The 13,436-nt window shown below is 41.2% G+C and overlaps 3 protein-coding genes across 3 annotated transcripts; 2 read left to right on the top strand and 1 right to left on the bottom strand.

The window, feature by feature from the left end:
- Positions 1 to 390: 390 nt before the first annotated feature.
- Positions 391 to 2,649, bottom strand: AHR1 (Zn(II)2Cys6 transcription factor AHR1; the record flags this gene model as incomplete). Its single annotated transcript, XM_020208571.1, has 3 exons — positions 391 to 1,026; positions 1,201 to 2,006; positions 2,067 to 2,649. Coding segments are annotated over 3 exons (2,025 nt in total), but the record flags the coding sequence as incomplete, so codon positions are not given.
- A 5,366-nt stretch (positions 2,650 to 8,015) lies between these two features.
- Positions 8,016 to 10,055, top strand: CANTADRAFT_52040 (uncharacterized protein; the record flags this gene model as incomplete). Its single annotated transcript, XM_020210025.1, has 5 exons — positions 8,016 to 8,078; positions 8,124 to 8,609; positions 8,790 to 8,856; positions 8,932 to 9,526; positions 9,596 to 10,055. The coding sequence occupies 5 exons, from the start codon at positions 8,016 to 8,018 to the stop codon at positions 10,053 to 10,055; spliced, it is 1,671 nt and encodes a 556-aa protein (XP_020064382.1).
- Positions 10,056 to 11,939: 1,884 nt separating this feature from the next.
- Positions 11,940 to 13,277, top strand: CANTADRAFT_27769 (phosphopantothenoylcysteine decarboxylase complex subunit; the record flags this gene model as incomplete). Its single annotated transcript, XM_020208205.1, has 2 exons — positions 11,940 to 12,139; positions 12,197 to 13,277. Coding segments are annotated over 2 exons (1,281 nt in total), but the record flags the coding sequence as incomplete, so codon positions are not given.
- Positions 13,278 to 13,436: the final 159 nt, after the last annotated feature.

The following is a 13,436-nucleotide window of genomic DNA, read 5'->3' as shown; positions in this document are numbered from 1 at the left end:
GTGTCACATGAAAAATACTAAATTAGATAATTTAGTTAATTTTACACTATGTTTCTCGGTTGCGGACAACCCTGCTCCCCCGGTGGGATTTACGGTACCGGCTGCCAATGCTCACTTTTGGAGCAAGCAACGCTCGCTAGATTTCCTCGACTTTTGCATCTTGATCACACCACATTTTGAAGCTACTCTACGATCGTTTCGTTACAATTCGATAGAAGCAGTGTCATATACTATTAGATCATATGTATTATGGAAAAGGTTAAAGGCTAAAGATTCAGCAATACTCCAATACTCAAGTTAAAAACTTGATTCGGAATATTAATACGGCTCCAACTCATTGGTCCCACCCTTCCTCTTGCCATCCATACCGTACTCCTCATTGGAGATGTTCAGTAGAGTCCACTCAAAAGAACTTCTCCACCCAATCTTAATGGATTCGTCCACCATTGACTCATCGATGATTCTCAAAATAGTAATTAACTTCAGGTTGGAAGTTTGCACCACCTGTCCATCGTGAATATGAATTAACTTATTGATAAATTCTCGGAGAAGATTGATAGCCACCCCACGCTCGTTTGGAAGTACAATCCTATGATTGGCAGATGCTGATTGTTCGAATTCTAAGCTAGGCTCTGTAGGACTGGACTGACCCATTTTTGGAAGAATTATATTACTGTCTCTAAAAATGAAATTGTAATCAACTTGGATTGACTTGCAGTTTGGATGACGAGTAATGTAATTTAATTTGATAAGATACCACGTATAAGCCCTTAGTTTCAGAGAGTCACTTTTATAGGTCGAAACAGGTAATTCAGCAGTAAACATTGGTGTTTGAGGGATGTCGAACCTTTCAAATGAAGAATTTAAATTGGAAATCTCGAATTGGCTCAACTTTAGAAATTTAGTGAGAAGTCCGCTTGTACCAATACTTGACTCAAGATACCCAGATTGACTTTGGAAAGAGTGAGCGAATTCGTTTGGATCTGGATAAATAATTTCTTCATCGAGATCTTCAAGGTCAGATTGCTCCCCCAGATGTTCATCATCATCTTCTTCATTCCCTCCATGATCTGATTCTTCAAGGTCTTCCGAAAATTCATCTTTGCCCTCCTGTTTGATGGAAACCTCATATCCTGAAGCATGCGCAAACGGATTCGAAAATTGAATTGACGTGATAGGTTGATCACCGGAAGAAATGACTGGAGCTGAAGGATTCGAGAGGTCAGTTGATACCTCTGTGTCTACTTCAAATGCAAACTTTTTCATGATAAAGTACTTTAAGATAATAATGGATTGGACTGAATTAATTAATAGAATTGAATGGAAGTTGGCTGACTGTAAAATACTCCTTAGCTTTTGTAGGACCTTGTTGAAGATTTTAATCTGGTTGTTAAGAACAATTTTAGTGAATGGTGTACACTCGTTTCGATTCAATTTAAGATGCACACCTAAAAGAATCAATGTTATACTAATCAATAAGTTCTCGAACAATTTAATGCTTTCCGGCTCAATGGGACTGGTGTTTCTAACGTAATACCACTCTCTCTTTTGTTGATCAAGAAGGTCAACTATATTAATATTGGCATAAATGGAACAATTTAACAAGCAATTTAATAAGAATTGCTTGTTTTCTCCAGATCCAGTTTCTAATTCTCTTAGGCAATACGACGGTATGACAGATTTCCAGATGCTAAGTTCATTGAATAGATCCAAGAACCAGTAGTATTTCTCTTTTTCGATAAGCCTAATATAGACGTGAATGTTGAGGTTTGGAGGAAAGTTCATCGTAGAAGTAGGAGGTGGTTGATTTAAAAGGTTTGAAAAGTCTGACTGGGAATGCGAAATAGGAATAGTTAAGGAATCTCTATGAGTCTGCGCAGATTGCTGCACATGAGATGGTGGTGGTTCAGGTTGTCGAAGTTGATGTTGCTCTTGTAGGATTTGTAGATGTCTATCTGAAGGTTGCAGTGTCTGAACTTGTAATTGCAGGTGCAATTGAATCTCCTCTTCAGAGTTAGAAACTCGTGAAAGTGACTGTTGAGGTCCAGGAGTTGTAGTATACGAACTAGAAGCATTTTGGTTTGCATAATAGCTGTTGTTTAGTAGCAAGTTCGTTATGTCAAAGTTCTCAGGTATAGTATCTTGATCAAAATTAGGAGCATTTTCTATTTTTTGCTGGATTGTTATAGATGAAGATTCTAATGCTGTACTGGAATGCTCATTGGATTCATTGTTTGAATGTGCCGAAGTAACATCGCCCTTCAAAGGAACTGGATTATAAATATCTTGTCGATATTGAAGGTCAGACTCTATCAAATCTTCAGCGTTGTGAAGGTGTAAATAAGGCTTGTAGGGTCTCTTCCCATTTGCATATAGGGATGCTATTGTTATGGATTGGTCGAGTAGTTTAAATTCACCGGCAGGCGGATCCACAGGGTTATTAGAAGCTGAAGGTAACGCATCCTCAGGGTTATATATGGTGTATTGAGTAAAATTTAACCTTATTCCTCTGTAACATTTTCTTTTGGACTTGATGCAGTTCTTGCAGACTGGTTGCTGTTCGTCACACTTCATATGCCTATCACGACATGTTAAACAGCCTGATCTAACTCTTCTTTTGATGTCGGGATTGAGTCTTTTCTTTGCCATAATGCGTATGATCACGAAAGGGTTGTTACTGATGTCCCCTGTCGGTTCACTAATACTAGTCCTGCCTCGAGGTAAAGGTAGAGTTGTTGTGGTGGACGTGAAGTAGCGGGCAATGATGGCCTACGTGGATGGATAGTCTGGACCTGGATGGAGCTGCGTCAATGTGCTACTTAAGGGCTGTTTATCTACCCAAGCAATGATCTAAACTTGCATTCAAGAATGCTTGATGTAAAAAGGAATGAATGTTATTCCTGGCAGCATAAACCCTGTAGACAAGTGAATGTTTTGGGCAAGTTGAATATGACTGGTCGATATTGAAGTAATCTTAGCTTCTCGTTATGAATTGGACCGATCCGATTTGTGAATCTTGACGTAGGTACTCCACTAGAAGTTCAAACAATGAAAAGAACCGTTTTGAAGAATTGAAAAAGATGATTAAGTCGATGGGACCAGAAGATTGAATGTCAGGATTGAGGACTAATGTTGAAAGAACGAATGCGAATGAATGTATGAAAGGACTGGTATGTAGGTACCAGGGTTGAAAGGTACCTTCGTAGTAGCGATTTGATGTGCAAGTCTATAGATAAAATATAAATAATCAGAAAAAAATTTAAGGGAATGACGAAGAACGATTGATCTGGGACTCGGATTCTTTCAAGCTTAGTTAAGGAGTTATGTACTTTTCCTTGAGCAATCTTTTAAATAGCTTGGTTCAAAGTGTGAAGCAAAGTAGGTACGGTAACAAGTAGACAATTTATCTCTAAAATAATGCTTCGGATTACATAAAAGTATTCAAACCTCTCACCTGGAAGACGTACCTAAAAAATAAAGATTTTGTGCATAAAAAAATACTCACGTAGAAAATCAAGTGGATTAGAGAAAAAATAATTTTTCTGGGATAGAAATCCAATCCTAAATCCCAAAAGGGAAGGTGGCTTAAATGATGATTTGAAAAGAAATGTTCGCGTAGAAATCAAATTGAAAAATTGGCATGGTGACTGGCATAGGAACTTTGGGCTTGCTGATTTAAGAGCAGAATTGATTTTGGGTTCGGAAAAGTAAAGTGAACTGTACTTAACAGCAATTATCGCTGCTTGCAGTTGGGCGCGTTATACCTCGAATAAATGCTTGATGAAGACAACTGGCGAAGATGTTTTCAACAGAATACCTTTGATCTAAATTTCATGTGCCTTAAAACCGTTGGAAACGTTGTGGAGGTTCTAGCTTATGCGCGTAGATCAAGTGAGGTTTCACTCAATCGTCCGAAGAGCGCAGTTATTTCTTCTTACGAATCTCGAGTAAACAATACGCAAAGCTCTAGTGGAAAGTGAAAGCTGGCGAATTTAGCGGTTGCGGCACTCAATGCGGAAAGGCTTAAGTTAGCCATCTCGGTCCTGATCTTGGTGTATATGCAGGTTATACGGATGGTCTAGGTTAGCGAAAGGACACTGGGCGGAAAATTATGCTCACGGGCAAAAGTGCCGGGCAAAAGCATGAGTGGCTAAAACACAGAAGTCTTGTCATTTCATTCTCCCATGTGCAATTGGCCCATTAGTCATTGGCCTCAGTTGCTCAAGTAATACGTGCCTTATTTGTAATAGAAGTGATGGTAATGTCGCAAGCATGAGCACCATGCTGTGTATTAATGAGAGGGCAATTTCTTTTGTCTTTAGAGTTTAAATAATACTTCTTTACTGAGTTCGTTCTGCAATAGGGAAATACGAGAAGCATGGGATTCCGCCCAGATCTGCCTCCATATAGGTAGGTACAGCAAACGCGTTTAGAAATGGATTCGGTGATGCTCGGAGGTAGAGCTTACGGTTTTTGCTTCTTGGTTCTTAGCCCTTTCCCATTTGTTGGTTCCTGGCCATCTCTTATTTGTTGGTTCCTGACGACTTCGTGTATCCAAAAAATAAGCTTGCAGATCTGAATTGCATGAGGGATTACCCACTTGTGGATTGATCCATCAGTTTGGTTGACATCTTCTCTGGGTTGTGGGGCAACTGTACGGTAACTCAGCCGACATAGAAATTTTGCTTAACAATACGGGTGACATTGTCGGAGATAACGCCTCACACTTGTCTATGGTAACACAGACTTGCGGTTGACCCGACATTACAGTTGGTTGGGGATTGCGAAGGCGGTGTGACCGCATGGGTTTTATTCTTAGCTGCAGTTTTAGAACACTCGGTGCTAAAAAGTGTAAATACAAGAAGATAAATGTCAACTATAGCCGAACTTTAAACTCAATTTTTCTTGTTTGGTTTGAGAGCGTGAAAGTAAATTAGTGTTAGTAGTTGATGTTTTTGGCATATTCATGTCCGGGCGTGATGTTGTTGTTCACTATTTAAGCAGTCTGATACCTCAGTAAGTCAAAATTTGTTTCAGATTATTTAGATAGGCAAGATCGGATGTTATGTTTCACTTTCCAACACAATTTCAACTTTACTAATGAAACTAGGAACGTATGAGCTAGAGACTTGAATACCACGTAAGATCACAACATTCATGTAAGCCTGACTTTCAATATTTAGAAATTATTAGCGTACTGCTTGGTAATGTTACCGGTAAAACTAGCATTAGCAAACAAGTTTCTGTTGCGTCCTGCGAATCATTCTATTCCAAAACAAAAGCTCAGCACCATATGCTGAGTATGTAATTAGTTTAGATCGCGGCGGAACTGGACTTCTCAAGACTATAAATCGATGATTTGTATCAAAATAGAATAACTTCATGGTCCATATTTAAACTATTATTTTGCGGAGACTGTACACAAATTACTGACCCCTGGGGCGGATCTCACGTATACATTCCGCGCTGTATGAAACGTAACATCGATGATGGTAGTTGAGACGGTGCAGCTCGCCTGGTGCATTAGTCAACGGTCGGATAGCTTGCGTGCATTGCGCTTCACGTGTCGAATCAAGTAAGTGTTACCGAATCCTCACCTTCGTAAAAAGTAATTCATAAATAAGTCACAAAGTCACCCACACCCAAAAAGTTTGGGGATACAATGCCAATCAATCACACAGCTAAGTTTGACTGCTCTAAGAATTGTCAGCGGAACGGCCATAACAAACAAATTGTAACCGAAAATGTAGACGTAATTTTAACTTAGTAATTCTAATGATAGCCGTTAGAGCTTCAGTAGGGTCTAATACCACCTAGTTCACTGCAAACCATCAATGATACAATTGTGGCGTTTTTGTTGCAGATCATGTTCGCTAATATACAATGACTTCAACCCCAGCTTACTGCAAGCTAGAAAATGAATGCACAACTTGTTTCCACCGAAAGATGAAGATTTGAAGACTCAATCCAAAATATATGCATAAAAATCTCCATTAGATTAGCATTGCAGAGTGTGTGCCTAATGATAGAGCATTGTACTAGGGGTACGCTCCTTCTTGACTTTGCCAAGTTAAATATGCTCAAGATGCATAGTTCCAAGGAGTTAGAATTGTTCAATACGAGAAAGGTGATACAAGTTAGTTGTTGTCAAACTACCATTCTGCAGTATTCGAAGATAGTATCTTTTGGTATCGCTCTTATTTAATTTGCTACGAAACAGATGGTGAAGAATTTGGATGCATTCTTTGGTTTATTAAGTGGGATGAGATGAACCGGGGGATAGGTAAACAAGTAGTTTGCCTATCACAGTTGAACGGAGTAATCCAGGGTTAAAAGGGTTAGAGACTTTGAACTCTTATTGAATGTGATGATGAATCTAAACTTAGTAGCTTCTACTATTTCGAGTATGATCTGGCTGAAGTACAAACCTTAAGCAAAGTTCTTATCAAATTTGCAAGGGAGTAAATGAAAGAAGCTCAAATACTAACTTCGCTTTATAAATCCATTTACTAGTAACCTATCCAAACCGATGGATCCTGAAGCACAAATAGCATCTACCATCAATGACCCTTCCTTACCTTAAGCTCGATGGGCTACTAGAACAAAATTGAACAGTATCTTCCACTCAAAACATCCCGGGAGGAGCCCAAAAATTAGTTTCAGTTTACAATTTGCAGAGACAGAATGACACTCCCAAAGATAGAATCAAAGAGGATAGGTTATATTAGAACGCTTTTAAGGTAAATATGCAAACTCCACCATTTCAGCGATATAACCAGTGTATTATCAGTACATACCTTCCAGTTTAGAGGGAAAGTAGTGAGTGACAAGAACTAACCTCCAGAAGAGGATATCATTATCGTTGGAACAGAATGTCCCTACAACTTTATTCTCTTATTAGCTAACTCATTTGCGGAAAGTTCATGAATTCCACCATTAAAACACAGAATTTTACGTGTTTTGGTGCATTAAATCTGTCTTAGACAGGATTATCAGGCTGTGAACAAACACCAAGGACTATTGGAACAGTTCATGGACACCTTCTCCCTGGAAGTTCTGTTTGTGTCATGGAGGGAGTTGCAAAATCCGATGGTGTGTCCCTGCATACAGCCTGGTTACGATTTGGAGAATCACCTCCTGCACAAAAGGTTACTAAAAAATATACAAAAAATATTAATATCGTGCAGAGAATAATACATCACGGTCTCACAGAGACTTGTCACTCTGATCCCCTGCTTAGAGGAAGTCATCGTAGAGCGCAGCTCCAAGACGATAGTACGTGTAGAACCATCCAAAGTTTCGAACAACTCAATTTGTAGCTCCCCGTTTTGCCGATCTATGCGCACTTACCCAACGATAGACCATGCATAAATAGTTCAAATCCATCGCGGGTAGCATCCATAGCAGATCGTTAGAGGCTCCTAGATAAGCTGCTGCAAGTGAGATCAATCTTTTACTGAGTTGCACACCAATAAGTTATTGGCCACTAAGCAGTACACTCCCCCTCGTCCCCTCGCATCTTGATTCGCCCAAAGTTTTAAGCCACTCTCGCCAACAAACTTGAACAGATGTTTTTGGACTCCGGTAATGACTTCTGCCGTCTAATCATAATCAAGAGGATATTGCCACAATGTAGACCTCTGGGAATGCTATTGTACACTGATACTACATGTAAGCACATAGGCGATACTCTAAAAGCCTCAACTCTCTGTTCTCACTCACCTCTTCTCATCACAAAACTGGGGTAAATTGTTATCCCCACCTCGGACCCTGCCGCTAATTTTTCCTGTTACTTCAAAAATACCACCAGCGTCCACTGCAAATAATATTTCACATCGAAAAAGAAGTTGCTCGAAGATTACTCCCGTACTTCACTCGTTGTCAAACTGACCCTCAGTTAATCCAACCCCTTATCAAAGTTCTGAAACGCCATCAAATTTCTAATTTTCATCCTTAATTTCTCATTAATATAATTAATCCCACAAGACACACTATTGCACACTTCATTCTTCAGGATGACTTACCAACAACCGGATTCAGGCTCTATTCCCGAGTATAACAAGAATGCTAATCCTTTTGTTCCGAGCTCGTCTTATCCCAATTACCCAATAACACCATACCAGTTTCAAGAACCCCCTCCTTTCTTCAAGTACACCTACACTCTTGAGTTAACTTGCCTTCCATCAACAGTCAAGCAGGGGGATTTGGAAGAGCTTGTGGACTCCATCATTGAGGCAAACTACACCTACAACACCAATGTCTCGTACTCTGTGGTACTGTTTACGTTACTAAGGGGGATCAAGAGCCACCAGAATGGTGAAAATTCTTCAGTAACAGGGGACCATTCAGCAACCATCTCCGCCACATTACATTTAAGTAACTGGGAACTATGTACAACCCTCTTGGAGTCCCTCAATGGGTTCGAGTGGCGTGACAGCATTGTGGATGCTAAACTTTCCAACACTACGCCCATGCCCCCTTCCAGTTTTATCAATAGATCTGCTTACTATAACCCCTACTTTCCCGTTATGCCTGGCTCTTTCAATAACGGCGTTAATGAAGATATGAGTTCAGGCAATTTTTCACCATCAACCTCTTTGCCTCCTTCAGTCAATTCATCCACGGCAGCTCATCCCCCTAAATTCCAACCAACCCCCTTACCTACCCCCCCAGGAAATCTGACTCAGTTTGAATATCCCAACTATGCTTCTGGTGCTCTTGGTCAATGGCCTCACTCTTCTTCGATACATCCAATCCAACTAGGGGTACCATCTCCCCCGGTGGCACAGCCTCGCTATCTATCAAGAAGGTCTTCTTCGAATCGATCCTTTGACTCTCGGAAAAATTCAAGAAGCAGTAGTTCTACTGGCCTAGCGAGTAACAAGACATCCTTTTCCTCTACATCCTCCGGAACAAGCACAAGCAATGCAGGAAGTGTACCAAAACAGCCCGTGCCACCCTTCATTGTCAATATGGTAAGTAATAGGGATACTTCATACAGTCCTCCTATACCCGAGCAGCAAGATCTGCTCAGTGAAAATATAGAAGATGAGGATAATCTCATCTATGTTAAAAATGAGGATACTGATGAGTTGATCAAGGTCAATGCCTACCGTTTATTCATCGGAAATGTACCTTATTCTTCTACCTGGGCTCATTTGAAACACTTTTTAATTACTAGATCAAAAGAGATTGACCCAGATACTGAACTTTCCATCCTTCGAGTTGAGATCCCAATGCAATCAGGAACGCTCATGGGATCTTATAATCGTGGATCTGGGCAAGTGGATGATATGGTAATAGACCATTCGTACCTTCAATATCAGGTACCATACTCTAAGAGTAGAGGTTTTGCAATTGTTACCACTGGTAACAAGGAAACTTCTGAACTGCTAATAAAAAACTTCGACAATGAGGATTTCGAGGGCAGGTCTTTGACAGTTCGGTACGATAGGTTTCCTGACTACAACAATTATGTCTTGCAACAATTACATCCATCAAACCCCCGTTCAAATTCTTCCCTAGGGTATCCAGGTAATAAAAAGTTGCAGAATATTTCTAGAGCAAACACTTTCAATGGTGCTAATGTGACAAGTCATTTGGCCTTTGAAAGAAATATGTTGCAACAAAAGTTCTATAATGGAGTTGCAGGAAATCCAAACGTTCCTGGTAGCTATATGGTTTATCCATATTATTACAATGCCCCTCAACAGATACCAAACATTCACCCATCCATGTCATTCCCATCACCTGGTAAAATTGGGAAAGCGATCCCTCAATCAAGTACACCAGTCTCCGCAAATCTGTATTCACAATATCAACAGCCAGTCAAACCAACCCAAGAGACATTCAGAAAGAGCAAACAGGATAAGGAGCCCCAAATCAAGTTTTCTTCGAAGACATTAGCCGATATTGACTCCAACGAATCTCATCCAGCTATTCCAGTCGATGTGGATCCAAAAGCTAAGCTTTCTGAAGATTTAGAAGCGGAAAGGGCCCGAGATTTGGTGAATTCTTTCGAAGGGATAAACATTTCAGGTGGAGATGATCATTAGAGTCGTGGAGCACGGATGCTACTGACCAACTTTCGAACATAATAGACAATACTCTCAAGACCCAGCAATTAGACCAAATCATTTGTTGTTTGTTTAAGTAACCATGTAGTTAATTCACAAATTCCAGGTTTCAAGGCTGCTAAATGCCTATTTTTAAGATTTTCACGCACAATCTTCCCCTGTTTCTCGAACCTCAAATAGTACTCTTTAATTTTAAACGACTGTTTCGCTTATTGTTAGCTGGAGTCAGTACAAACCAGTATGTTTGTACCCCACATGGACCCTCCTTATTTTTTCTGCACCATGGAATTAAACCGCGAGCATAAAAAATACAGGTACATCGATGCTAGAGTCCACTCGATCCGTCAATGCTATCTGTTGGAACCCCCACTTTTTTTTTTACAGCGGTTAGATCATGAAATTTTGAAGCACTTGAGAGTTTATATCTTATTTTGCATGTGTTTGCCTCGCCCAATTCCAGTAAACTAACCAAGATACATTCAGGCTAATGCACCCAAAAGCCATCGGGAGGAAACCTCCTGGGTGCATATGCACAAAACGACACTTGAGATATTGACATGACTACAAATGATGGATTAGTCGTTTCATCTAATTCGCATCTCTCAACACTCTCCAATTTACTCCAGACCTAGCTGCTCCAAGCAGGTTGTCATCATACAATTGAGTAAATAGACTGTGTAATGGCTGACACACATGTTTACATCTTGTTTTGCAATCAAAATACCCGTTCGTATTTTGACAATGCAATGGTGCCCGTTTACATGATGCTGCATATCTGAAGAAGTGAAATTGTATCAGTACCAACTGAAAATGCGAATTAACTGAGTCCAGGCCTGTTTTGACGTACCTTCTTGCCCAAACAGTTGAGTTGAATTGGCTATTAGGTTTGTGAACCATGGGTTATCCATGCCAGTGAATCAATAGGGGCTCTGTAATCTAGAACATTCTGGGTATCGCAAAGTGTAGAACGATGGAAATTTGAACGTGTGAACGTAACAGTCGGGGTTCAAGCACCTTGGTAATGCACACCAAAATACTGGAGCAGCGTTGGAAGGGACCACGAGTGTGGAGAAGGAAAATGGGAAACTTATTTTTATCCTGGCTTCTGTTCTCTGGAGTGGCTGGGCTGGCTCAAGCTTCGTTATTAATTTTCTCTAATGTGTTAAATGAGCCCCAATTGCCGTATTTGAGACACGCTGAGCCACCAAAAAATACATCATTAGAGACAGCTTTAGTACGGTGCCATTCAGACTCGCAACTAGTGAACTTACAGACCCTGGCTGAAATGATGCAACACTGGAATTCAGGCATACTTGAGGTCAGAATCGGCACCCGCAATTTTGGTTCAGAAAATCCTAGAACTAGAGCCTGACACGTAAATCAGACACCTCTATACCACATGGAACCTTCTGGCATGCTGTGACACCCGAGATGTCGAAGCGGTGTCATTGCTGGGATGGCCAAAAACACTCCCTGAGCAATCCCGGCAGCTGAAACACCCAAATCGTGCCACCAGCTGCTCCCAGCAGCCTGCTTAATAAGCGAAGCCACTGCCTCCGTCATCGCTTCCCTCTGGTCATCTACGCCAGACATGTCATTGCCTCATCTGGTCATCGGTCATACTATCACGACCACAACCACACCGTCATCCATGGTCACGTGATGCAGGTCAGGGGAAAAATTTTTGTCATCCGCTTACCAAATGGCTCAATAGTTCCTTACCACCACAACTACAATTCATCCATTATCCAAGATTAGTGATACAGATCAATTCCGAAAAGCGTCCGTTAGTTCCGTACTTCAATCCCCCCTCATCCATCTATAGCGCCCACACAGGCCCACACGATGACCTCAGAAACTGCTCCTGGTAGGAAGAGATCACCCATGCTTCCATCAGCAGAATTAGCTCCAGGAGAGATCCCTCCGTCGGTGATGGCAATTTCAAACTTGAGGTGTCCCTCTCCCCCACCCATCTTGAACAACGGATCAGCACGTAGCATCAATGTCCAGCCATTACTTTCAGCATCGCAACTGAGAGAGACCATCCCCGCTGGGGGCGCATTGTTGAAGGATAAGGACCACAATAATGCCAGTATACAACTCCAGGGCTCTAGGGACAGCCCAAATCATAAGGAGAACTTCCCTGGAACGAGTCCTGCTGTCTCTCCCAATATCAACGTTGGCCATTTCGGCAACGACTCGGTTACCAGCCTAGACTATGCATTAAATCCTCCGAAAAAGGGTCACCACCACAAGGTGCCGTCAGTGCATGCCCATTTTTTTGTTGACGAGGCCATTAAGCCCGGAAAGATCCGTTCCAGAAGTGGTTCTAACAGTGCAATTAGTGATAGTCTGATCTCAGCTGCTCCTAGCAGGCTGATTTCGGAAGTTCAGTCGGTTGCAAGTCCCAAACAGAGTGGAAATGAAAATCCCGTAACCAGCTCAGGTCTCATCGAGCAGAATGCCAACATTGATCCTCGGTTGCCTCAAGATGATGGCAAACTACATGTGTTATTGGGTGTATGTGGTGCATTGTCAACTGCCAAAATCAAGCTTATAATAGGGAAACTTTTTGAGATATATACTCCTGAGAAGATATCCATCCAATTGATTTTGACCAAGTCCAGCGAGAACTTCTTGTCTCAAGAAACTTTAAGCCATTTGGAGCAGGCCAAGAAAGTGAGAATCTGGAGAGATTCTGATGAATGGAGCACATGGAGGACTAGGCTGGATCCTGTCTTGCATATTGAATTACGTCGTTGGGCGGATATTTTGATTGTCTGTCCTCTTACTGCTAATACATTGTCTAAAATCACGTTGGGATTATGTGATAATCTTCTTACTAATGTCATAAGAGCATGGAACACCTCTTACCCAATCTTGTTGGCCCCATCTATGGTATCCTACTCGTATAACGCCATAACAACAAAGAGGCAATTGAGATTGATTGCTGATGAGATGCCATGGATAGAAATTTTGAAACCAGTGGAGAAAGTCGTGGGAAGTTATGGTGATATAGGAATGGGAGGAATGATGGACTATAATGAAATTGTTAACAGAATTGTCCTAAAGTTGGGAGGTTATCCAGAGGAAGAGGACGATGAAGATGACAACGAAGATGAGAAGGTTGTTGACGAGAATGACGACGATGACGATGAAGACGATGACGATGAAGATGATGAGGAAGACACAGAGGATGATCCCGCTAGCGTTATTGTCGGCAAAGTTGGTGGCCTCCAGATTCATTCGGGCGACGCCCAGAAGTCCAGCTAATCATGTATACTATGGGTAATTCTGATTTTGTACTACATAATGAAACTAATGAATAGATTAAGATGGAAATGACAATGTAGTATGATA

This window comes from Suhomyces tanzawaensis (assembly GCF_001661415.1).
Source record: "Suhomyces tanzawaensis NRRL Y-17324 unplaced genomic scaffold CANTAscaffold_4, whole genome shotgun sequence".
In the NCBI taxonomy this organism is placed as follows: domain Eukaryota; kingdom Fungi; phylum Ascomycota; class Pichiomycetes; order Serinales; family Debaryomycetaceae; genus Suhomyces; species Suhomyces tanzawaensis.
Note: the sequence above shows the minus strand (reverse complement) of the source record. Positions and strands in the feature narration are given on the sequence as shown.